We start from the raw sequence: 25941 nt of genomic DNA, 5'->3' as shown, positions 1-25941 counted from the left end.
TTTGAGATTGTGTTAAATATATTATGAGATTGTGTTAAATATATTATGTTTGGTTCCATGTTAATATCTCAGTAAGTGGACAGGGGGCGCTTCAGAGATGTCTGGGCGCGTCAGTTCTTTCCTCTTCTATGACCAGTTGCAGTGATGGATTGTTTTCAGCTCTCTGATATACTTTTTCCTAGACAGCAAACTTTTGTGCAGTTGTCATCAGGCCAGAGAGTTTGTGGAATGTAGTTATTGTTTGTGTATTTGGAAGTCTATAACACATTTTAATGGCTTTTTGGATTTTGGATGACCTGAAGTTCTGCGAGTTGTGCTTTCTCTACATTTGCACCAGGCAGGCACTGTATATTCTAACAGTGTCTGATGTAAGACTTGATACACTGTACAGCAGTTTTAGGGTTTGTTTCCTCCTTGTCTTCCGCAGAGCACTTTCAGGTGTTAAGTCTTCGTCTCACCTTTTTCTCAATAGCTGTTGTATGTGCTGACCATTTCGTATTTTCTGAAGGTCACAAGGAATTTTGCTTGTGGTGTGGACTGAAGTGTCTTTCCATATATTTTTGAGTTATCTTTTTATCTTTACGTGGGTGTTTAGGACTTAATTTTACTCTCCACATATTGCCCAGTTTCCATCTAAGTGATGATTCCTGAAGTTTTTTCCTGGCATATTGAGGATGTTTTGATGTCGTCCAGTAGCAAAGTCTCATCAGCGAATTGGGAAACCTTGTCCCTCTCCTATGGTGGGTAATAGATGTTACTTATATATAATAAAAACAGCAGGGGACTTAGAACTGAGCCCTGAGGTACTCCAGCTTCAGGGTTAATCTGTTGGAGGTTGATGCTCCTATTCTCACTGCAATCTATCTATGATTTAATAAAAAACATTTAAAAGCACCAGCCGAACCTGGTGTCTACTATTTCCTTCCACTCTGGATCAAATAAAGGATCGTCTGGACATGAGTGTACATTTTGTAGGTGCTCTTTAAAAACATGTCCTTTTTTTTTCTTCCTCTACATTTTGTCATTATGTCTCAGCACTGTAATTCTTGAGTTATTTTTCTTTCCATTTAATTGATGATTTTCTGCAGAATGTTTTTGGGATTTGGATCATTGTTTAAGTTTGTACAGAATCTGTTCCATGTGTTTTCTCGTTCCTCTTGAGTGCTTTTCGTATTTGTGTTGTAATTATTAAATTATTTAATTAGCTTTCTTTTCATTTTAATAAGACCTTTGAGAGAAAAGGAGAAGTTTCTTTGGGGCTTCAGGGTCATTTTTAAGCTCATCAAAACTTTCCCTTGCTGTGAGGGTATTTGTCTGGGCAGGGTTGCTCTTCGGTCTATGGCTGAAGTTTCGGTCACATGGAGGAAGGGAGACACTCTGGCTGGTGTGTGAGTGTCTGAATACTTGCCACGTTGTTGATTTTGTAATCATATATTGTTTGATATAGGAGGTGTCGCTGCAGATATCACTGCAGAAAAGAAAACGTGATTACTTTTCCAGCTACTTCTGTGGTACAGAGTAAAGAGCTAAAATGTCCGCTGAGTTATGGTAGTGGAATAATCTCTTAAATGTTAAGAAGAACTAGATATGTTTGCTCAATTTTAGTTTTTATTAGTGAAGGTTAGGTGTTTTGCATTGAAATCTCCCATTATGATTATTTCTTTTCCTGGAGGAGCATCTTTTGGAAAATATGAGGAGAGGGAATTACACCAAGAAGGCAGTAAACTGACATCAAAATGTATGCTGGAGTTGGAGAAAGCTTAATTCTAGCAGTTGTGTATTCATTTATTTGGCTTGTTCTGGGGTTTACTTGATGATGTTTCATTGTATGTAACTGATCTTTTTTATAAGCAGAGCAACTCTGGTAGTTAGAGGCCTGGTAGGAAGAAATCTATGTGAGAGGAGAGATTTTCATTTATTGAAGCTGCATTAATATCTTTTCTTGTAGGATGTGGAGGAGTTCTTCTTTATTTGGATCTGATATGCACCTTATTTATGTGCAGAATGTTGAACTGGTCCATATTGTTGTTTTATTTAGAGAGACTTTTTATTATTTATAAATTGTCGCAATGATCTTTTATTTTGGGTTTATTAGATTCCTCAATATACACAAACAGTAATTAATGTGATGATACATTATGATCCTATAGGAAAGAGAAGAAAAGGAAGCATTCTGCATGATGAGTACTTTCACTCTTCATGTTTCTCCCTCTGTACATTCACTTCAGAGAACATGTGACTGCAGACTCAGTCCTGCTGTGTCTAAACTCCTGCTGTGTCCAGGAGTGGCGCTAATGCAGCAAAGAGTTGATCATCAGCCGGCCCTGTCTTCTATTACGTCCTCAGAGAGGCTTTCAATCACTGTGACTCCGCAGTCAGCGACTGAGTTGAAACCTACTGAACAGACAAGATGAGTGGAAGAGGCAAAGGAGGAAAAGGACCGTAAAGGAGGCGCCAAGCGTCACCGTAAAGTTCTCCTGATAAACACTCAGGGAATCACCAAGCCCGCCATCCGCCGCTGGCTCGCCGTGCGGAGTGAAGCGTATCTCCGGTCTGATCTACGAGAGACCCGCGGTGTGTTGAAGGTGTTTCTGGAGAACGTGATCCGTGATGCCGTCACCTACACCGAGCACGCCAAGAGGAAGACCGTGACGCCATGGACGGTGGTGACGCTCTCAAGAGCGCAGGGCCGCACTCTGTACGGCTTCGGCGGTTAAACTCCTCCACATCTACACCACAACACAACGGCTCTTTTAAGAGCCACACACCGACTCACTGAGAGCTCACATCCTCCGACCACACACACTCACAGGTCATCATCAGCTGCTGCTTCATGTCTCACTCACACTACAGAGACCATCAGAGGAGAGAGACTCCCTCCATCAGCCTCCTGTCTCTGCTCTAAACTTGCTGTTACACAACTACAGCAGGAAACTATCTCCCACACAGTCACCAACACCGATCCGTCTGCACATGAAACACAAACACTTGGGTTATACAGAAAGGTTTAACAAACGACTCTAAGTTCCAAACTCTATTTTAATCCATTGGTGCCAGAAAGTGTGATGTTAAAGGTCATTCATTAATAAAAAAACAAAACGGCTGCAGGACGTGAAAATGTCTGAGCTGGAGAAAGAGTCAGTTAGTTCAAGTATTAGATCGTCTTCAACGCGTCACTAGACCACGTTATTTATTCAGCCTGTATTTCTGTGATGATGCTGCTTGTTAGATAAATGATTGTATGTTATTTAACCATGATTGACCTGATGGGCCCAAAGAAACAGATGAGACAGAAGTATATAGATGAAACAGGTCATCAGCTGCCTGCTTCATGTTTCTCACCAAGCACTACAGAGACTCTTGTCAGAGGAGAGAGAGGACTCCCTCTATCAGCCTCCTGTCCACAGATAAACACACATCATGGTTAACTCTGTAGTCTTCATCATGTGTTCAATCACTGTAATCCACTGATGATTTTCACCCTCCTGCAGAGGTCAAGGACATAAATCTGATCCAGATGGGGGTTGTTTAATTTGTTGTTCAGTTAGGGTCCTTGATGTGAAGGGTTAAGAAGCCCAGGTTTAAGACACTAAAGACAATCTCCTCCACCACTGTCTCTCATGAAGAACAACATGTATAAACAAATCCACATGACCTGGTCTGACAGGGACTGTGTGATCCCTGTCAGTTGCAGCTCCTTCATGTGTGAGAGCGTCTCAGTCATGGAGCACAAAGTGTTACCACAGCTTCACTCACTGTCTCCAGGCTGTTAGAACAGTCATGTGAACATTATTGCATCTACATTGAGATCTCCTCATCTTCCTCTTGTTATCTGTTGGTTTTCATTGTCTCATGTGCTGCTGCTGAGTGAGGAGGATTTTCTAACTTTCCTCTGCACCAATTGGCTGCAGGCTGGGCGCGCAACTTTTAAAAGGCAGGTTACCATGGAAACATAACCCCCCCAATCCAGCCCAGTGAGCAGCTCAACCAATCACAGGAGGGGGACCACACAGTGGTATTTGCATGGAGCCTGAAATAAGAACAGCGGCTCCTTCCTCCACCGACTCACTCCATTGCTGTGAAGCTCTGATAACCAGAGATGCCTGAAACCCGCCAAGTCGCCCCAAGAAAGGGTCCAAGAAAGCTGTGACCAAGACCGCCGGCAAGGGCGGCAAGAAAGAAGAGAAAGACCAGGAGGGAAGCTACGCTATCTACGTTGTACAAGGTGCTCACAAGCAGGTCCACCCCGACACCGGCATCTCCTCCAAAGGCCATGAGCATCTGAACTCCTTCGTCAACGACATCTTTGAGCGCATCGCTTGCCGAGGCGTCTCGACTGGCTCACTACAACAAGCGCTCCACCCATCACCTCAGGGAGATCAGACCGCCGTGCGTCTCCTGCTGCCCGGTGAGCTGGCTAAGCACGCCGTGTCCGAGGGCACCAAGGCCGTCACCAAGTACACCAGCTCCAAGTAAACAGCGCAGCTGCTGCACTCGCTCCAATACAACGGCTCTTTTAGAGCCACTCACTTCATCTGAAGACAAACTCTAAAACACACTCACAGCTCTCATCATGACTCTCATTACTGCTCAACATGTTTGCAGCTCACACACAATAAACAGCTGCAGCACTTTCTTCACTGTTTAACAAGTGTGGAAGGGAAGGAAACAAGAGTGTAGCAGTAGGACTCAGGTGAGGGAGCAGGTCTATAAGGAGGCGGGGAAACGCTCCATGAATTCTACATTCAGTGTTCACTGGACTGAAACATTTGAAATTTATCACTGCTCCTTCAAGTACGGCCTACACTGAGGCCTCCTAGTGAAACTCTTACTGACTTTGTTGACTGCAGACCAAGCTGTTTAGTACACACAACACAGAGTAATAGAATGTTGCTCTCAACAAATGAACTCAGCAACGTGATGAATGACTGGAGTTAAATGTTGCTCTTTTCACACTGCCACACCACACTGATACAAGCATCATGTGTTGAAGTCAGCTGGACTGAAACCTGGAGAGGCTGACATGACAATTTGACTTGAGAATAAGTGCCTGTGAAAGACTGTGGAGAGAAACTCACCTGATGAAGGTTTTACTCTTTCTCATCATGTTTCACCCAGTCAGACTATGAAACCAGCTGACTCAGTTCTTAAACTCACTTTTCTTCAGAGTTCTTTTCAGCTCTGACTGAGAGAATGGAATGGTTAAAATCACAGTTACACAACACAAAGATTGATCGGTTCACACAATTGATCTACACACACACACACACACTAACACGTTATTATACACCCTCAGCATCAAGTGTTGAATGTGACAGAGTTCAGTCTGCTCATTAATTACAAAACCTGTTCAACCTGTTTCACCACATGACACTTCCAGTCTCTGTGTTGTGTAGAAGACCATGTTGAAGTAACAGCTGCCAGTTGACTGGTTGACTCCAACGCAGAGACTCAAAACAGCTCTTGATGTCCATTCACTGACTTTTTTATTGCTGACAAACACTTAAGGATCTGGAGGATAAAAGCCAGGTCCAATAAAACTTGAGTCTAAAAGAAAACCACCGTCAAAGGAAACTTCAGATACTGAAGAGAGAACTGTAAATAAATGAATCATATGGACAACGGTCTAACTGGAATCAGGATCAAATATTTATTATACAAATTATATAGACACCACTGATACAGATGAACTGATACACATAGAAATCAATAGTTTCTTTCTCTCTCGGATTTACATGAATATATTGATATTTACAGATTTACATTTAACAGTCTCACACTCACCGTCTGACTTGTTCTCCTGGTAATGATCTTTATATAGTTGTTATCGTTACCTTGGTAACCTAGCACTAACCATTAAATATGAAATTAACATCATAAAATATAAAAATGATGAGACGTGATAGTTTGATTTTGTTTGTCATTTATTTTAGCAGGAAGTCCACTGAGATAAAGAGTGTCTTTTCAGAGACCTTGCAGGAGAGCAGCCACAAAATATGTGACTTTACAACCAACAAATGAAGATTCAATTACTGACTACAACAATGAATTCTATATCACAGGTTGTTATTAAATATAGAAACCATGTAAAGCTCCACTGTGTTTTCTAAAGTAACATGCTACAGACACGTTACATTCACGCTCTGACAGTCGGTTCAACGTGACCATGAGCCTCAGCCATCAGCAGTGTGTTTGCTGCTCGGAGAATAAGTTGACTTTATGACCGACTGATCATCAGCAGCTGAGTATGGACATTATATATTACAATAGATGTGCTGGGGATTTCTGGTGAATATTGCAACCACCAGCTGAACTTCAGACATGCAGACACACAGATGAACTCATAGAGTCTGTGTATGTGTTACCATCACCTGTCCTGTGTCTCAGTTCAGAGCAGCTGGGAGGAGCTACTGACCCTAACCCTGAGCGGGGCAGGAGCGGGGTTGCAGGGATTTAAACCAGAAGCTCAGGAAACAACAGGGTCATCAAGAAGTCCAGAAAACACAGAGCAGAAAGGTTGTAGCAGAGATCAGCTGTAGAGTTCATACTTGATAATGAAGAGATGAGCTGAAACACTGCTGAAGGTAACTTTGACTTTGATTTGGCGGTTGTCGAGAAAGCGAGATGATGGATTGGGTTGGCTTTGGGAGTTTGAGGTTGATGTCCAATAATCTGTATCTGAGTCCATTGTGCCAAACCTGGTCAAAAGTGTTTTTGATGTCAAAGGATTCTGCCAGGGTTTTTCTTTCATGTAGAAGGTTCAATGAATGTTTTCTGATAGTCGGAGGATGTTGTCTGTGTTGGCTCTGCCTTTCCTGAAACCAGATTGATGGATTCCCAGGAGACCCACTGATTCTTTGATTGAGATGTGAGTTGAGTTTTCTCTCAGTTTACCTTGTGACATTGTACGGGTCCTTTCCTGGTTTGTGGATCATAGTAACGGTTGCAACTCTCCATGGCGATGGGTAATGTCCAGTGAAGAGGCTGCTAGAGAAGAGCTGTCCAAGGTGCTGGAGGTCAGTGACCGGTGCTTGTTTTTTTAATATAGTGTCTACATTATCTTCCCATGGGGTCTTGCTTTTCATATTTTTAGATGCAGTTGTATGTCTAAGTTTTCTGTAGAATGAGTTCCAGGTTTTCTGTTGGTGAAGTTGAGTTTGAATATTGCTTCCTGTTTCTTGCTGCTTTGATGAGAGGTTAGTTTTGGGGTAGTTTCCTCCCTGGCTCAGGTGAGAAGTTGGTTTAACAGCATTGCTTCTTGGTCCAAACCTTGGGGGTAGGGGGGGTGGGGGTCAGAGTGTGTGCCAGGTGGTGGCGCTAATGCACCAAGGAATTCATGATCATATTCATGCTTCATTGAGCCTGGCTCTCTTAGGAAAACCAAAAGTTTTGTTGACCAGCTTTTGGATTCTGGTTGTTGGTTTGCATCACATCGCAGGGGTGAGAGTGCAAGAGTGTTTGGTTGAGTCACAGAGATGTATTATATTGTCTGATTGCTGTAGGCAGGGATTATTTTCTATGACATTGCCTAACACAGTGAGGTTGTATGAGTCTTTTGCTGAATGTGCTCTTAAATTTGTTCAGAGTTTATGGAGTGGAGGGCATAGTTCATGTGTAACTGTCATGGGGTTGCCATGATGGACATTTTATGTTTGAGCTTTTGTGTTGTTTGCACTATGAGTTTGGTCATTTCCTGCTTCATTTTGTAGTTACTTTCCCTGTGTCTTGATGTTTTGACCTCCTGTCTTTGTCCTGTTTCCCTCCTTGTTGATTGTCTGCCCGCCCTTATGTGTTTAACCTGTGTTCAGTCACCCTTGCTTCCCTTGTGTCTATTTAGTCTCTGTGCTCCTCTTTGTCTGTTTCAGTTCATCTGTTCGAGTTCCCCGTGCTTGTTTCTGTTTCAACCCCCTTGTGTTTCCTCATGCTTCCTGCTCCCTGTTCAGTTCCATGTGTTACATTGATGTTTCCTTGTGTCCCTCGCTCCTGTGCTCCTTGTGTTTGGAAAATGGACAAAGTTTCTTGAGTGTGCCTCCTACAATACACTCAGGTCAGGCTCCTCACATTCTGTAGAGCATTTTCAATGAAGTTATCCAAACTCTGGTTCTCATCTTGGTGAAGGTGAACAGGAACCAGAGGGGGTTTGGGTTTAGGCTTCATGTGTCTAATGAGTCAACAGTAGGTTTTTGTTTGGTTGGATTTGTTTCAGACCACGCTGCTGTCCTCTGATCAGGTGTCAAATATGTAAAATGGATAAAAAAAAAAACAACAAAATAAAAATGGTGGTAGTTCAAAGGGGACAGTGTGAATAAAGAGTAAAATTAAAACTCAGTATCCAAAAAATATCAAAGTGCAATATGGATAATAAAATAAAAGTTTGAGCTACAATTTACAACCAAACACCTTCATTAGAGTCCATCTTATCCAACCCAGAAGCCTCTGCCAAACTCATCAGTGAAGGATTCTTCATGGACCTCTTCCACTACCGTGTGGAGACAGCATGCTCAACAACAAATATAAAGCAGTGCTTTCACTTTCAGGGTTTCAACCACACAGCCCAGCAGATGTGGGGCAGGTCACTCACATAAATCCTGTCAATCAATGTCCAACCTATCCATGCTATCTCCTCACGCAGACTTCTCCCTACCAGGGTACGATATTCTAAGAGGAGACAGACCTCAGGGGAAAAATGGAGGAGTTGCTCTGCTCATAAAAAGATCAGTTACATACAAAGAAACCATCATCTCAGCAAGCCCAGAACAAGCTCAAAATAATGACTGCTCAGCTTCCTCCATGTGACCCAGAACCTCCTGCCGTAGACCAACGAACAGTCCTGCTGGGACAGACACTCCTCTCAGCCAGGGAAAACTCAGTGAGCCTCAGAAGAGATCCTAAAGGCCCAAAGAACCTCCTCCTGTCTCTGATACGTCTTATCAAAATGAAAAGAAGACTAAGAGGAGAATTCATGAAACAAGGTCTCTGGCGATCAAACAAACAACTACAAACATAAATACATAAAGCACTCAGGAAGGAACGAGACAAAGCAAGGCACAGGTTTTATACAAAGTTCAACAACAACACAAACTCCAAAACACTCTGTCAGAAAATCAATCAGCTTAATGGAAGGAAAAATAACCCAAGAATTACAGTTCTAATATAATGACCAAATGACAGAGGAAGAAAAAGAAAAGGCACATGTTTTGAAAGAGTACCTACTTTAATGTCCAGATTACATCAGGTCTGTCTTCTCATTTACCCACTGGAAATTTAGGTATTCACCAACTGAAGATTAAAGTGAAAGCCCCTGGTGAAGACACAGTGGAAAGTCATCTTATCAAAGAAGCATCAGTAGAGTTTTTAGACAAACTTGCAGACCTATACACCCTTTACCTCCATGTTGGTTATTTCCCCAAACCCTGGAAATCAGCCTTGGTGTCTATTGGACCCAAATCACACAAAGATCCCCACCTGCCTGTCAGCTACAGACCTATTAGCCCCCTCAGTAACCTTGGCAAACTTCTAGAGAGAGTGATGGCTTAAAGGACCCAAATCCATTTAGATGCCCTGGCAGGATTTAGAAAGGTGAGAAGCACAGATGACAATATCCCGAGGCTGGCAGAAGATGTTCAGTGAGGTTTTAGTAGGAAAGAGGAAACAATTGTATTCTTTGATATTGACAAGGCCTTTGACAGAATGTGGCACAAAGAACTCATATCCAGGCTGCTGGACTGTAATCTACAACTCCCAGAACAAATGGTGGTGCTTTTGAACAGTTTTTAACCGAGAGAGAGATTGTAGTGGAGTGGGAGCATCAACCTCCTACAGATTTACCCCTGAAGCTGGAGTACATCAAGGCTCTGCTCTCAGTCCCCCGCTGTTTCTAATATAAGTGACATCTATTATCCATCCGGAGGAGAGGGACACGTTTCCTAATTCACTGATGACCTTTGTTACTAGACATCATCAAAACCTCCTCAATATGCTGAGAAAAAACTTCAGAGAATCATCTCTGAGATGGAAACCTGGGAAAATATGTGGAGAGTAAAATTAAACTCTTCTCCAAATATTGACACAGACTGATCCTCTAAAGAAGAAATTTAAGAGAAATCCAGACTTCCATGAGGATTAGAAAGTCTTCAGATACAGATCTGCTATGATTTCTGTGGTGGGTGATCTAAATGGCAATGTGAGGAGTCTAGGATGAAGGTTTGCCTGTTTGGTGCCACCTCTTCACCCAGGGGAGCTTCCTATGCTCCGACAGGAATCGATCTCTGATTGATCAGACAGGAGTTATAGATAAAGATGAAACGGATAAAACAGAATTTATAGACATAGGTGAAACCCTGAGACTAAATCTGATCAGATGGGGGTCTGTTGTCTAATTTGTGTCAGTTACGGTCCTTGATGTGAAGTTTGAGAGCCACTTGTTTAAAACACTGAAAGATAAATCTATTACCACAGCTTCACTCACTGTCTCCAGGCTGTAGAACAGTCATGTGAACATTATTCATCTACATTGAGATCTCCTCATCTTCCTCTTGTTATCTGTTGTTTTCATTGTCTCATGTGCTGCTGCTGATGAGGAGGATTTTCTAACTTTCCTCTGCACCAATTGGCTGCAGGCTGCGCGCCAACTTTAAAAGGCAGGTTACCATGGAAACATAACCCCCCCAGATCCAGCCCAGTGAGCAGCTCAACCAATCACAGGAGGGGGACCACACAGTGGTATTTGCATGGAGCCTGAATAAGAACAGCGGCTCCTTCCTCCACCGACTCATCCATTGCTGTGAAGCTCTGAATAACCAGGATGCCTGAACCCGCCAAGTCGGCCCCCAAGAAGGGCTCCAAGAAAGCTGTGACCAAGACCGCTGGCAAGGGCGGCAAGAAGAAGAGAAAGACCAGGAGGGAGAGCTATGCTATCTACGTGTACAAGGTGCTCAAGCAGGTCCACCCCGACACCGGCATCTCCTCCAAGGCCATGAGCATCATGAACTCCTTCGTCAACGACATCTTTGAGCGCATCGCTGCCGAGGCGTCTCGTCTGGCTCACTACAACAAGCGCTCCACCATCACCTCCAGGGAGATCCAGACCGCCGTGCGTCTCCTGCTGCCCGGTGAGCTGGCTAAGCACGCCGTGTCCGAGGGCACCAAGGCCGTCACCAAGTACACCAGCTCCAAGTAAACAGCGCAGCTGCTGCACTCGCTCCAATACAACGGCTCTTTTAAGAGCCACTCACTTCATCTGAAGACAAACTCTAAAACACACATCACAGCTCTCATCATGACTCTCATTACTGCTCAACATGTTGCAGCTCACACACAATAACAGCTGCAGCACTTTCTTCACTGTTTACAAGTGTGGAAGGGAAGGAAACAAGAGTGTAGCAGTAGGACTCAGGTGAGGGAGCAGGGTCTATGAAAGGGGGCGGGGAAACACTCTGTGACTTCTACATTCAGTGTTTCACTGGACTGAAACACTTGTAATTTTATCCACTGCTCCTTCAGTACGGCCTACACTGAGGCCTCCTAGTGAAACTCTTGCTGTTTGTTGACTGCAGACCAGCTGTTTAGTTCATGTATTGTAAATAAATGTATATTGTGGAACAGCAGTCCCTGGGCCCAGTGTATTCTGGGAGTGTGAAGTTTCACCAAGTCATACAAGGAAGTCAGAAAACTGACATGTGATTGAACAGTGTTTGGGTTGTTACACACACGTCCACATCATCTTCACTTGTTCTCTCTGGAGTCACAGTAACAACCAGGAGTCAGTGTGTGGTGCAGACTGTCAGCAGCTGCTGATCCAGGACCTGTACTGGGCTCCACCGTGTTCCTCTGCTCTTATCAGACGTTTGCTCTGATCACAACCTGCTATGTTGACACAATAAAAACAGTAAGACAGAGAGGAACATGATTTGTTTGACATCCACTAGCTGACATCAGTGCTGTCTATTAAAATGCTCTCAACCACACTGCCACACACAAGATCAGTGTGTTGAAGTCAGCTGACTGTGAAACCTGGAGAGGCTGACATGAATTTGACTTGAGAATAACTTGCTGTGAAAGACTGTGGAGAGACACTCACCTGATGAAGGTGTTTACTCTTCATCATCATGTTTTCACCAGTCAAACTATGAAACCAGCTGATCAGTTTTAAACTCACTTTCTTCAGAGTCTCTTTTCAGCTCTGACTGAAGAGATGGAAAGGTTAAAATCACAGTTACACAACACAAAGAGTTGATGGTTCACACATTGATCTACACACACACACACACACACTACACGTTATATACACACTCAGCATCAAGTGTTGATGTGACAGAGTTCAGTCTGCTCATTAATTACAAAACCCTGTTCAACCTGTTTCACCACATGACACTTCCAGTCTCTGTGTTGTGTAGAAGACCATGTTGAAGTAACAGCTGCCAGTTGACTGGTTGACTCCAACGCAGAGACTCAAACAGCTCTGATGTCCATTCACTGACTTTTTTATTGCTGACAAACACTTAAGGATCTGGAGGATAAAAGCCAGGTCTCAATAAAACTTGAGTCTAAAAGAAAACCACCGTCAAAGGAAACTTCAGATACTGAAGAGAGAACTGTAAATAAATGAATCATATGGACAACGGTCTAACTGGAATCAGGATCAAATATTTATTATACAAATTATATAGACACCACTGATACAGATGAACTGATACACATAGAAATCAATAGTTTCTTTCTCTCTCAGGATTTACATGAATATATTGATATTTACAGATTTACATTTAACAGTCTCACACTCACCGTCTGACTTGTTCTCCTGGTAATGATCTTTATATAGTTGTATCGTTACCTTGGTAACCTAGCACTAACCATTAAATATGAAATAACATCATAAAAATATAAAAATGATGAGACGTGATATTTGATTTTTTTTGTCATTTATTTTAGCAGGAAGTCCCACTGAGATAAAGAGTGTCTTTTCCAGAGACCTGGCAGGAGAGCAGCCACACAAATATGTGACTTTACAACCAACAAATGAAGATTCAATTACTGACTACACTGAATTCTATATCACAGGTTGTTATTAGATATAGAAACCATGTAAAGCTCACACTGTGTTTCTAAAGTAACATGCTACAGACACGTTACATTCACAGCTCTGACAGTCTGGTTCAACGTGACCATGAGCCTCAGCCATCAGCAGTGTGTTTGCTGCTCGGAGAATAAGTTGACTTTATGACCGACTGATCATCAGCAGCTGCTCGCTGTGACCCGGGATCTGTGAACAGACATGTGGAGCAGCTGGAAGTGGGGTTTTGGTGGAGCTGTGGTGCATTTGAAAGCATTTTAGGAGAGAAATAAGCGGGAAAAGCCCCCGAGCAGCGGCGGCCACCGCGGTGACCAGCTGAGGTTTCGAGGCTCCACAAACAGAAAGCAGAGAGCCTCCGAGCTCTGGACGACTTTAACACGAACAGAGCCGAGTCCGCTCCCGGCTCCTCCACTGTCCGCCTCCAGCTCCTCTCCCACGGTGCTTTGCGAGCCTTTTATCCGTCAGGAGAAAACACAAGTGTCCCGGCGTTCACCCCGACCACAGGAGCCACGGCTGCACTGAGTCTCCACGGTTCTCATGGTGTGTTCAAGTGCCGCCTCCTGCTCCGAGCTCCCCATCAGTCCGCTCCGAGTACAGACGAAGCTCACAGGAAACAATGGCAGAGGTCGCTCCCGCTCCCGCTCCAGCCGCCGCCCCGGCGAAAGCAGCCAAGAAGAAGGCTTCCAAGCCCAGGAAGGTCGGCCCCAGCCTGGGGGAGCTCATCGTTAATGCCGTGGCCGCATCCAAGGAGCGGAGCGGCGTGTCCGCGGCCGCCCTCAAGAAGGCTCTGGCTGCCGGAGGCTACGACGTGGAGAAGAACAAGGCCCGCGTCAAGACGGCCATCAAGAGCCTGGTGGCCAAGGGGACTCTGGTCCAGACCAAGGGAACCGGGGCCTCCGGCTCCTTCAAGATGAACAAGAAGGCTGAACCCAAGGCCAAGAAGCCGGCGGCCAAGAAGGCCGCTCCCAAAGCCAAGAAGCCCGCCGCCAAGAAACCCGCAGCGGCCAAAAAGCCCAAGCCCAAGACCGCGGCCGCAAAGAAGCCGGCAGCTGCTAAAAAGTCCCCCAAGAAAGTCAAGAAACCTGCAGCAGCGGCTAAGAAGGCCACCAAGAGCCCCAAGAAGGCCGCCAAGAGCCCCAAGAAGCCCGCCAAGAAGGCCCCTGCAGCCAAGAAATCCCCCGCCAAGAAGGCCCCTGCGGCCAAAAAGGCCCCCGCCAAGAAGGCCGCCAAACCCAAAGTCAAGAAGGCCGCAGCCAAGAAGAAGTGAGCTGTCCTCCCTCCGACACATGTTGATCTTCATCAAAGGCTCTTTTAAGAGCCACACACCTGTCCACAGAGAGCCGCTTCCTCCTCACTATCATCATCATCATTACAATACACTGTCTGATAACTACACCACCACCAACACCTTTACTTACTATTACACTGTATAAAAAGAACTTTATCTAGAAAAACACAGCAGTGTTGATGATGGTGATGATCATCATGTTTCAGACATGCCCTGTCTGTCCCCCTCACCCTGAGCACGGTCTCTGAAGCTGAGCAGGGTCGGTCTGCTGAGTACATGAATGGGAGAGTGGGAATATCAGGTGCTGTAAGTCTTTTCACTGCACAGGAGGACGCTGCTGCTCCTGCTCCACTACACTGTCACTGCACCTCTCACATCACCATGTTGAAACAACACTTTACCCTACAGCTCACATATTAACACCAGATCAACAAACACAATGGTGCTGTTTCTTTGGTCTGAAGCTGAGATAACTGCGCCCCCTCATTTCAATATAACAGATGGAAATATAAAGAGCTGGGAAATAAATGTGGTGTGAAGAAAAAAAATTATTATTGCACAATAAAAGTCCCAGAAAATATTTTTCATTTATTTACTGACAAATATTTTTTTTTTTACATTTGTTTATAATCTACATACATTACAAGTAAAGGATTGATTAGCTTGAATATACAGTGATCAGCTGTTAGTGGACAGCAGCTTGCGTTTGTGTTGATGTGGTTGATGTAGTGTATCATATCAGAAGTTATGCTGCTGCTTGTACACTTGTATTGTCTGTATGAGGTTTTCTGGTGAAGGTGCAGAGACGGAGAAAGAGGAGCCCCATGTTTGTATGAAGACAGTAGAGAGCTGATGAGTGCAGCTGCTTCGTTATTATTATTATTATTATTATTATTATTATTATTATTATTATTATTATTATTATTACTACTACTATTATTATGTTGTGCAGGTTGTTGAGAGACGGGAGGAGCTGCTCTTTGTGAGAGGTGAGTATGTGGCTCTTAAAAGAGCCTTTGAGTGTCGCTGAGTTCAGCGGCTTTACTTGGACTTGGCGGTCTTCTCCGTCTTCTTGGGCAGCAGAACAGCCTGGATGTTGGGCAGCACGCCTCCCTGAGCGATGGTCACTCCGCCCAGGAGTTTGTTGAGCTCCTCGTCGTTGCGGACGGCCAGCTGCAGGTGGCGGGGGATGATACGGGTCTTCTTGTTGTCGCGGGCGGCGTTTCCAGCCAGCTCCAGGATCTCAGCGGTCAGGTACTCCAGCACCGCCGCCAGGTAGACGGGGGCGCCGGCACCCACACGCTGCGCGTAGTTTCCTTTGCGCAGCAGCCTGTGAACACGGCCGACCGGGAACTGGAGCCCGGCCCGGGAGGAGCGGGTCTTGGCCTTAGCTCTGGCTTTTCCACCGGTTTTGCCGCGTCCGCTCATTTTCAGGATCTTTTCTCTACAGTGTCGACTCAGAGAAAGTGTGGCGCAAACAGCAACAGCCTCGCTTATATGTCCGCGGAGAGCGCGGGACGGTTCCCGCCAGACCAACCAGAGAAGAGGCTCCAGCAGAGCAGCAGAGGGCGGCCCGCTCTGGACTTTCCACACAGCTTCAGAGCACTGTGGTCCAATAAGCAGCCGAGGATCAGGCGGGATGGTCGCTCCTCTGGGCGGCGCTGAGCTCCAGGAGGAGCCCCGCACCAATCAGGACCCGGGGGTGTGAAGCAGCGTCACCGTGTCACAGCCGGCCCCACGGTTTAAGAGCCGAGGGTCGCTGGTTCCTCTCCTACTTTTCTCCTGCTCTGAGGAACAAGAAGAAAGATGGCGAGAACCAAGCAGACCGCTCGTAAATCCACCGGAGGCAAAGCCCCCAGGAAGCAGCTGGCCACCAAGGCTGCCCGTAAGAGCGCCCCGGCCACCGGCGGCGTGAAGAAGCCTCACCGTTACAGGCCCGGTACCGTGGCTCTGAGAGAGATCCGTCGCTACCAGAAATCCACCGAGCTGCTGATCCGCAAGCTGCCCTTCCAGCGCCTGGTCCGAGAAATCGCTCAGGACTTCAAGACCGACCTGCGCTTCCAGAGCTCCGCTGTCATGGCTCTGCAGGAGGCCAGCGAGGCTTACCTGGTCGGCCTGTTCGAGGACACTAACCTGTGCGCCATCCACGCCAAGAGGGTCACCATCATGCCCAAGGACATCCAGCTGGCCCGCCGCATCCGCGGAGAGAGAGCTTAGACTCTGCTGCAGCTCCTCTGAACACAATAACGGCTCTTTTAAGAGCCACTCACTCTGCTCTCAACAGCAAAGTCCTCTGCTGCTCCCACTGTTCACTGCCGTCAACACATCTGTATCAATGCAGTTAATTATCTGTTCCAGAACACCTTTTTAGATTTTAACATTAATAAAGACCATAATCTCTCTTTCATTTTTAGTAGCTATTGTTAATGTAAGCCCCTAGGCAGAATATGCCTCTACTACCTGAGTGTGACACTCAGATTGCAAATGGAGAGAGCAGGAGACTTGCATCCAGTCCACGGACACAAGTTTATCTAACAAATGAAAATAATGATGAAAATGGAGGACCTGAAAGAAGAGTTTAGTTTAGTACAAATATGGATGCTAAAAAAAAGGCTACCTCTTAAACTGCCAACTGAATCTGTGTTAGGCTGAAAGACATGGAAACTAATTTCTAATCTAATTAGCAGGGAGATGCAGCATGCACTATATATATATATATATATATATATATATATATATATATATATTGTATATATATATATATATATGTATATATAGTATATATATGTATAATATATAGAGATGTATATATATATATATATATATATATATATATATATGTAGTATATATATGTATATAATAATATATATATATATGTATTATATATACTAATATAATGATGATGTATATAATGTATATATATATGATATTATTATTATATATGGATATTATATATGTATATATATATATATATATATATATGTATATATATATGTATTATATATTATATAGTATATAGTATATATATATTATATTATAACATATAACACGGATAGAAAATCTATATACATAATATATATATATAATATATATATATATACGTATATATATATATATATATATATACGTATACATATATATATATATACGTATATATATATATATATATACGTATTATATATACTATATATATATACGTTATTATATTATATATAATATATACGTATTATATAGATATATAATACTATTATATATATATATATATATACGTATATATATATAATATATATACGTATATATTATATATATATAATATACTATATATATATATATATATAATACGTATATATATATATATATGATATTATATAATATATATATATATATTATATATATACTATATATAATAATATATAGTATATATATATATATATATATATATATATATATATATATGTATACACACACACACAGCAAAAGACTGAATATAAATACTAAATAGTATAAAAAGCTCAGGGTGACCATCACCCCTTCAGGCCTACCACACAGCATTTAGGCAGGGATACCCCCCTACATTACCAGAGCTCCAACTTACCTTGCACATCAAGCAGCAACACGATGGTCGGCTCTCCCAGGGGAGAAGGAAGGAATGGACCTTTTTGGCTGGATTACATCATATATAATCACCATGTGCCATGAAAGGCTAGGTAGGGCTTCTCCCCCGGACCACGTCCCAACACTTTCAATCTCCCTGTAGGAGGTGATAAGTGAAAAATGGATCAAACTTTATTTCACTGTAAGATGCAGCACATTAATTCACTCAACCTCCTCTGAGCCCCACTCCCTCTTATATGCACCTGCCTGCTAATCCTCACCTTTGCCTGTAAGGTGTGCTGTTTTCACCTATACTGGCCCTGTGCATCTATGCATGTTTCTGATCATGCTCTGTGCATGTGAACTCGGTGTATGCATGAACGCATCAGTGAGTGAGACAAGCAGGTGACAGCTGGATCTTGTCTGCCTTGGACCATGGTGACATGTGATGGACATTAGAGTAACCACACATCAATCAAACTAAAAGATAAAGAGTCTGAACCTTAGACCTGGAATGTGCGTCTTTTATTCCCACCCTCACCTGAACACTACATGCTGCCCTGACCCCACACCCTCAAGTGATTGCAGTTACACCTATAAAGACATACATCTAGAAGGTTCACCTCCTGTAACATCAGACTGAACCTACAGTCCACATTAGAGCTGTATGTTATTACCTCCACCAGGAGGTTAGGTTTTCACTTGTGTTTGTCTGTTTCTACTAGACTTCACCTTTTCAGTTTATCACCACCAACTTAAGAAGTTCTATTAGAGTCAAAGATCTTCACTGTGAATATGTGTAAGTCTCACTGAACTGTAGAGTAATATAGAGTAATGGCAGTAGATTGTGTGGCGTTACCGATGGATACATTCAGACGAAGCAGTATGTGACCTCAAGTAGATCCCCCATTCGGGTGTCTGTGGAGGTATCTGTCCCAACCGTCCACAGCCCCTCCCCATGTCATACTCCTGTGTTCCTCCTACAGTTACTAATATATTATATATACATATTCACATCACGCAGCCTGTGCTTTCTACTGTCCTGACTATGAGCTGTTTCTGAATATACTAAGCCATAAAGACAGCAGTGTCTTGTGTTCATCAGTGAGCTGTTCGGATGGTGCAGTTTTATCATTTTAACAGTTTGACATCAGTTACACAACAGTCTCAGTTCAGTGTAAAGTGTTGGTCTCGGACTTTGACTTCATTGTAAGCAGTGAATACAGTGACTGTTGTGCTCGTATCAGAACTGCAACATGTGGAGCATTGATGAGAGTCATAATGAGAGCTGTGATGTGTATTGTGTAACTGATTTTAATCTTTGTTAAAGATAAACACCAAAACCTTTTCATGTCTTCAGTCAGAGCTGAAAAGAGACTCTGTTGAATCAACATGAAGAATCGAACAAACCACATAGTTCAACAATGAACTAATCTTTATTTTGATTGTATGAGGAAACACGTCACAGTGCTACAGTCTCCCTGTTGGAGTCATGAGTTTAACCTTGTTGAGCAAAATAACTAATGAGGCACCAAACAGGCGTCAGCTGATCACTCAGGTGTGCCTCAGTGAAGCCCAGGTGGGTGTTCCCCCACCCCTTTCATAGACCCTGCTCCCTCACCTGAGTCCTAACATCCAGTCATTCATCATGTGCTGAGTTCATTTGTTGAGAGCACATTTATACTTTCTCTCTCTGTGTGTGTGTGTGTGTGTGTGTGTGTGTGTGTACTCAACAGCTGGTCTGCGGTGACAACAAAGCAAGAGTTTCACTAGGAGGCCTCAGTGTAGGCCGTACTGAAGGAGCAGTGGATAAAATTACAAATGTTTCAGTCCAGTGAAACACTGAATGTAGAAGTCATGGAGCGTTTCCCCGCCCCCTTTCATAGACCCTGCTCCCTCACCTGAGTCCTACTGCTACACTCTTGTTTCCTTCCCTTCCACACTTGTAAACAGTGAAGAAAGTGCTGCAGCTGTTATTGTGTGTGAGCTGCAACATGTTGAGCAGTAATGAGAGTCATGATGAGAGCTGTGATGTGTGTTTTAGAGTTTGTCTTCAGATGAAGTGAGTGGCTCTTAAAAGAGCCGTTGTATTGGAGCGAGTGCAGCAGCTGCGCTGTTTACTTGGAGCTGGTGTACTTGGTGACGGCCTTGGTGCCCTCGGACACGGCGTGCTTAGCCAGCTCACCGGGCAGCAGGAGACGCACGGCGGTCTGGATCTCCCTGGAGGTGATGGTGATGGTGGAGCGCTTGTTGTAGTGAGCCAGACGAGACGCCTCGGCAGCGATGCGCTCAAAGATGTCGTTGACGAAGGAGTTCATGATGCTCATGGCCTTGGAGGAGATGCCGGTGTCGGGGTGGACCTGCTTGAGCACCTTGTACACGTAGATAGCGTAGCTCTCCCTCCTGGTCTTTCTCTTCTTCTTGCCGCCCTTGCCGGCGAGCACCATGAAAACTATAGATAAGAAACACAAAGGAAAAATAAGGAATATTGGTTAAAATACACAAGCAGAAATTTCATTAATACATTTACAATGTTGATCGCAAACAAAAGAAAAGTTAACACTCATAGCACAAATTACCAAATACTATAAAAAGTGCAATTAACAAAAAATTAATAAGAAAAGAAAAAATACATTCATTAGACAAAAGGTGATAATTAAAGATTCACACAAATAATTAACGCAGCACCATCGCTCAGAAACATCACTCAAAATTAAACAACCACAGGATTAATAATCATATCAATTCAAACTTACATACCTCGTTCCACAACCAAGGGGGCTAAAATATTAGGGGAACATCAAGGTACGAGTCTTCTAGAGGATCGTCTGTTTCCTAACAACCCGACAGTAAGAGCTTGACATTAACAGCAGGGACAGGATAATTATGATGGAACCAGTGCGTCATCAAACAACAAAAAAAACAAAACCAAACTTACTCCAAGTACATCATGGACATCATCAAACAAAGAGAAGGTGAGCAGCACGCCACACCGCAGCAGACAACAGGTGAGCAGTACCAGCAGTGTGAAAGGAAAGCACAGGTGGATCATGTCATCTAATTAATCACTTCCTCCCCTTCCTGCCGCCGCATTTCCTCTGACGCTACACAACAATGACCGGTCCCCAGGTAGCAGTATGAACCAACCCGCTGTCATTCACAGTGTAAATATGAAATTAGTTACAGGTAGAAACATTAGGTAGAAGCAGTAGCCTACACACCCATACCTTCAACAAGTCCAAACAAGACAATTTCTAAAACTGAGTCTAAGGTCTAGAAGGAAAAATGATACTAGATTTAACAAATGCAGGTGGGAGGGGACTGAACCTCGAGGCCACACCCCCTCATAACAGACACGTCTCTGTGGCGCAATCGGTTAGCGCGTTCGGCTGTTAACCGAAAGGTTGGTGGTTCAAGCCCACCCAGGGACGTTTTACACTTAAATTGACAAGGATACATCCTGTAGATGAAAAACCTACTTTCTGTGGTGAGAGGGAAGAGATAAAGAAAGTCAGACATGAAAGTATAAATAAGAAGTATTAATGATAACATACCCAATGTTACATTACATCTCATCTTTCACCTTTTTATCTAATGCGACAATCTTACTAAATTCAGGAAACAGTGTTCTAATACAATGAGAACTCTTTGGTGTATGTAGCTGGCCCTTGGTACCAGTAACTGAGGCGGAGAGTTTCATACTGGTGCGTATATTTTATTTATGTCAAGCACCATGAAAACTATAGATAAGAAACACAAAGGAAAAATAAGGAATATTAGTTAAAATACACAAGCAGAAATTTCATTAATACATTTACAATGTTGATCGCAAACAAAAGAAAAGTTAACACTCATAGCACAAATTACCAAATACTATAAAAAGTGCAATTAACAAAAAATTAATAAGAAAAGAAAAAATACATTCATTAGACAAAAGGTGATAATTAAAGATTCACACAAATAATTAACGCAGCACCATCGCTCAGAAACATCACTCAAAATTAAACAACCACAGGATTAATAATCATATCAATTCAAACTTACATACCTCGTTCCACAACCAAGGGGGCTAAAATATTAGGGGAACATCAAGGTACGAGTCTTCTAGAGGATCGTCTGTTTCCTAACAACCCGACAGTAAGAGCTTGACATTAACAGCAGGGACAGGATAATTATGATGGAACCAGTGCGTCATCAAACAACAAAAAAAACAAAACCAAACTTACTCCAAGTACTCGCTGAACCCATGAAATAGAGACAGAGATAATCGAACTGTCTTTACACTCGTATGAAGACTTGTGGATTGTGTGTGTCTTCCAACAACTCGTCTAGGGTTAATCAGCATGTGAAATCTTGAGAATGGCGAAAAACATGTTTTTTGATTGGTCACTGTGTGGCGTTTTTTGCACAATAAAAGTGCACAATAAGATTATGGTTTGTAGGATTAAGGAATGAAAAAGAATCAGAGGCTACGTCCACATTAATACGTTTAAAACAGTGTGTTTCAGAGGATCGTTTAGCTCCGCATCAGAAATAAACTCCGTCTACACTAAACGGCCTGAAAACTTATATCACATGACATTCAAGGTACACTCTGGTCATGTGCATGCTGGTGTAAACAAGGAAGTAGATTATTTACGTCATCTCTACCTAAAGTCTCCTTTTCTTGTTCAGGCAGATATAAACGCAACCAACGGGTTCCCAGCAGTGTTTCCAAAAGTTTCCGTTTAGGGGCCAGGTGTAAACGGAGCAAAAGTGATGCGATTTAAAACTAAATCATATTAGGTGTGGATGTAGCCAAAGTCTGGCCATGCAACAACTCTCTGAGGTTGTGCTAAATGCTATTAGATGCGAAGATAAAGGGTATGAACGGAGTCATATCTTTGAAAGAATTAAATTAATGTGGCCAAGGGCAGACCGATGTCTCCTTAAAGTTCAGTTTTAAGACATACTGATAGTCTGGTCCCCATAATTTACCATGTACCCCATACCACAAATAAAAGAAATGAATAACAATATGAATAATAGTATCATTTATTCCATTTAGAACTCAGGTTGATCAATAATAATTTTTGACCTGATGACATACCCAGCAGTACATTCCTATACCTTTGACAAGTATAAATGAGACAATTTCCATAATTTCCAAAATAGACAAAGAAATAAATTAGGAAGCAGTGTTCAAATACGCTAACAATGAGCCACTTTTTTAAAAATATAATTCAGAAGACAGGTAGAAACCATTATTATTGATCAGCCTGAAAAAATAATACTACAAATATAGACAGATGGGAGAGGCTTGATGATGGAGGCCACACCCCCTCACAACAGACACTCTCTGTGGCGCAATGGTTAGCGCGTTTCGGCTGTTAACGCGAAAGGTTGGTGGTTCAAGCCCACCCAGGGACGTTTTAACACTTAAATTGACAAGGATACATCCTGTAGATGAAAACCTACTTTCTGTGGTGAGAGGGAAGAGATAAAGAAAACTCTGCGAAAGAATAAACAGTGAACATTATCAGTCGTGACATAACCTGCAGAAAAGAGCTGTACCTGTGACAAATCTAAATAAAACAGTGTCCAAAAGAAATTAATGAAGTTCACTGAAGTAACACAACTCTGCATTTAATTACAACTACATGTCGGCTGTAATGAGTTTGAGTTATGTTATCGTTAGTCCTGTACAGTCACTGGAACCAACTCATCTCTTACAGGTGGTAATAGTAAGGAATGTGTTTATAATGCACAATATATGCTAAATAAGTGAAAGGTTACAAGGTTATGATTATTATTTTTTTCTATCATTTGACACAGGGTTTGTAAAAACAAATGAGGCTCCACCATGAAAATTTGTTTTTATTTTTAATACTTCTTAGATAGCTAGCTAGCTTAGCCTGCCGGGGAGGGGGCTAGCTTGCCCCTGTGGTCCATGTGCCCTGTCTGCATACATGATTATTCAGCAGTTCTACATGGAATAAATGATACTAGATATAAGACTGCAGGTGGGAGGGGACTGGACCTCAAGGCCACACCCTCACAACAGACACGTCTCTGTGGCGCAATCGGTTAGCGCGTTCGGCTGTTAACCGAAAGGTTGGTGGTTCAACCCACCCAGGGACGTTTTACATATAAATTGACAAGGATACATCCTAGATGAAAAACCCTACTTTCTGTGGGTTGAAGAATCTAAAAAGTATAAATACCAATAATAGTATGTCTACCTGTCAGCAAAGTTGTGAACTTCATTAGTTTCTTTTGGACACTGTTTTATTTAGATTTGTCAAAGGTAAGCTTTTTCTGTCGCTATGTCACAACTGATAACGCTCACTGTTTATTCTTTCACAGAGTTTCTTTAATCTCTTCCCTCTGGCATCAGAAAGTAGGTTTTTCATCTATATGATGTATCCTTGTCAATTTAAGTGTAAAACGTCCCTGGGTGGGCTTGAACCACCAACCTTTCGTTAACAGCCGAACGCGCTAACCGATTGCGCCACAGAGACATGCCGGCTTGAAGAAGTGTGGCAATAACATTCTACCCCTCCCCCAACCCATACACAGGTATGGGTGTGTAGGTATTGCTTCTAATGTTTCTACCTGTAACTAATTTCACATTTACACCAAAAAGTGCTCATTGTATTAGAACACTGTTTCCTCAATTAAGTAAAATTGTTGCATTAAATAAAAAGGTGAAAGATGAGATGTAATGTAACGTTGGGTATGTTATTGTTTATATTTCCTATTTATACTTTCATGTCTGAGTTTCTCTGTCCCTTAAAGCAAAACTATCAATAATAATATATCTACTTGTCAGCTAATTAAATATGAACCAGTTATTAAAACAGCTGAATTTCTTCATCAATGACAGTGTCTCATTTAGATTTGTCAAAGATACAGTTGTTTTCTGTCGGGTATGTCACTTTCTGAGTTTCTTTATCTCCTGCCTTTACAGAAAGTCAGATTTTTATCTGCATGAGGTATCCTTGTCAATTTATATGTAAAACATCCTGGGTGGGCTTGAACCACAAACCTTTCAGCATCGAATGCGCATACCGATTGCACCACAGAGACATGTCTGGCTTGAAGAGATGGTGGCCACCACTTTCAATCCCACCCCACCTGCATTTTGTTATATTCTACGAGTATTATTTTCTTCCTTCTAGACCTCAGACCAGTTGAAAATTGTCTCATTGACTTGTTGAGAGGATTGTGCGTGTTGTGTAGGCTACTGCTTCTGTAAAATAGATTTGTTTCTACCTTGAAACTAATTTCACTATTTACACCAAAAAGTTCTCATCTTTATTAGATACACTGTTTCCTGAAATTAGTAAAATTGCGCATTAAATAAAAAGGTGAAAGATGTAATGTAATTGTAACATTGGGTATGTTTTCACTATATTTTATCCTATTTAACTTTCATGGACTTTCTTTATCTCTTCCCTCTCACCACAGAAAGAATGTTTTTCATCTACAGGATGTATCTTTGTCAATTTAAGTTGTAAAACGTCCCTGGGTGGGCTTGAACCACCAACCTTTCGGTTAACAGCCGAACGCGCTAACCGATTGCGCACACGAGACGTGTCTGTGATGAGGGGTGTGGCCTCAAGGTTCAGTCCCCTCCCACCTGCATTTGTTAAATCTAGTATCATTTTTCCTTCTAGACGCTTAGACTCAGTTTTAGAAAATTGTCTTGTTTGGACTAGTTGAAGGTATGTGTGTAGGCTACTGCTTCTACCTAATGTTTCTACCTGTAACTAATTTCATATTTACACTGTGAATGACAGCGGGTTGGTTCATACTGCTTACCTGGGGACCGGTCATTGTTGTGTAGCGTCAGAGGAAATGCGGCGGCAGGAAGGGGAGGAAGTGATTAATTAGATGACATGATCCACCTGTGCTTTCCTTTCACACTGCTGGTACTGCTCACCTGTTGTCCGCTGCGGTGTGGCGTGCTGCTCACCTTCTCTTTGTTTGATGAATGTCCATAAT

General features: G+C 42.8%; 5 protein-coding genes, 3 non-coding genes and 2 pseudogenes across 8 annotated transcripts; 7 read left to right on the top strand and 3 right to left on the bottom strand.

The window, feature by feature from the left end:
- LOC111221117 overlaps window positions 1–2717 on the top strand; it is a 7997-nt pseudogene extending 5280 nt beyond the window's left edge.
- Window positions 2718–2833: 116 nt separating this feature from the next.
- LOC111221103 lies at window positions 2834–4512 on the top strand (annotated as a pseudogene).
- Window positions 4513–10803: 6291 nt separating this feature from the next.
- On the top strand, window positions 10804–11424 carry LOC111221137 (histone H2B 1/2-like). Its single transcript, XM_022744475.1, has one exon. It carries the CDS (start codon window positions 10805–10807, stop codon window positions 11177–11179), a length of 375 nt encoding a protein of 124 aa, XP_022600196.1. The 5' UTR covers window position 10804; the 3' UTR covers window positions 11180–11424.
- Window positions 11425–13651: 2227 nt separating this feature from the next.
- LOC111221139 (histone H1-like) lies at window positions 13652–14346 on the top strand. Its single transcript, XM_022744477.1, has one exon. It carries the CDS (start codon window positions 13689–13691, stop codon window positions 14337–14339), a length of 651 nt encoding a protein of 216 aa, XP_022600198.1. The 5' UTR covers window positions 13652–13688; the 3' UTR covers window positions 14340–14346.
- A 1055-nt stretch (window positions 14347–15401) lies between these two features.
- On the bottom strand, window positions 15402–15788 carry LOC111221134 (histone H2A-like). The gene has a single exon (XM_022744471.1). It carries the CDS (start codon window positions 15786–15788, stop codon window positions 15402–15404), a length of 387 nt encoding a protein of 128 aa, XP_022600192.1.
- A 378-nt stretch (window positions 15789–16166) lies between these two features.
- Window positions 16167–16577, top strand: LOC111221133 (histone H3). The gene has a single exon (XM_022744470.1). It carries the CDS (start codon window positions 16167–16169, stop codon window positions 16575–16577), a length of 411 nt encoding a protein of 136 aa, XP_022600191.1.
- Window positions 16578–19827: 3250 nt separating this feature from the next.
- LOC111221102 (histone H2B 1/2-like) lies at window positions 19828–20402 on the bottom strand. The gene has a single exon (XM_022744432.1). It carries the CDS (start codon window positions 20400–20402, stop codon window positions 20073–20075), a length of 330 nt encoding a protein of 109 aa, XP_022600153.1. The 3' UTR covers window positions 19828–20072.
- A 910-nt stretch (window positions 20403–21312) lies between these two features.
- trnan-guu lies at window positions 21313–21386 on the top strand. Its single transcript has one exon. It is a non-coding gene; the product is annotated as a tRNA-Asn (tRNA).
- A 2616-nt stretch (window positions 21387–24002) lies between these two features.
- On the top strand, window positions 24003–24075 carry trnan-guu. Its single transcript has one exon. It is a non-coding gene; the product is annotated as a tRNA-Asn (tRNA).
- Window positions 24076–25456: 1381 nt separating this feature from the next.
- On the bottom strand, window positions 25457–25530 carry trnan-guu. The gene has a single exon. It is a non-coding gene; the product is annotated as a tRNA-Asn (tRNA).
- Window positions 25531–25941: the final 411 nt, after the last annotated feature.

The sequence above is a fragment of the Seriola dumerili genome, unplaced genomic scaffold (genome assembly GCF_002260705.1).
Source record: "Seriola dumerili isolate Sdu_G_001 unplaced genomic scaffold, Sdu_1.0 BDQW01000081.1, whole genome shotgun sequence".
Classification (NCBI taxonomy): Eukaryota; Metazoa; Chordata; class Actinopteri; order Carangiformes; family Carangidae; genus Seriola; species Seriola dumerili.
The sequence above is the reverse complement of the archived record's forward strand: the minus strand, read 5'-3'. Positions and strand labels throughout refer to the sequence as shown.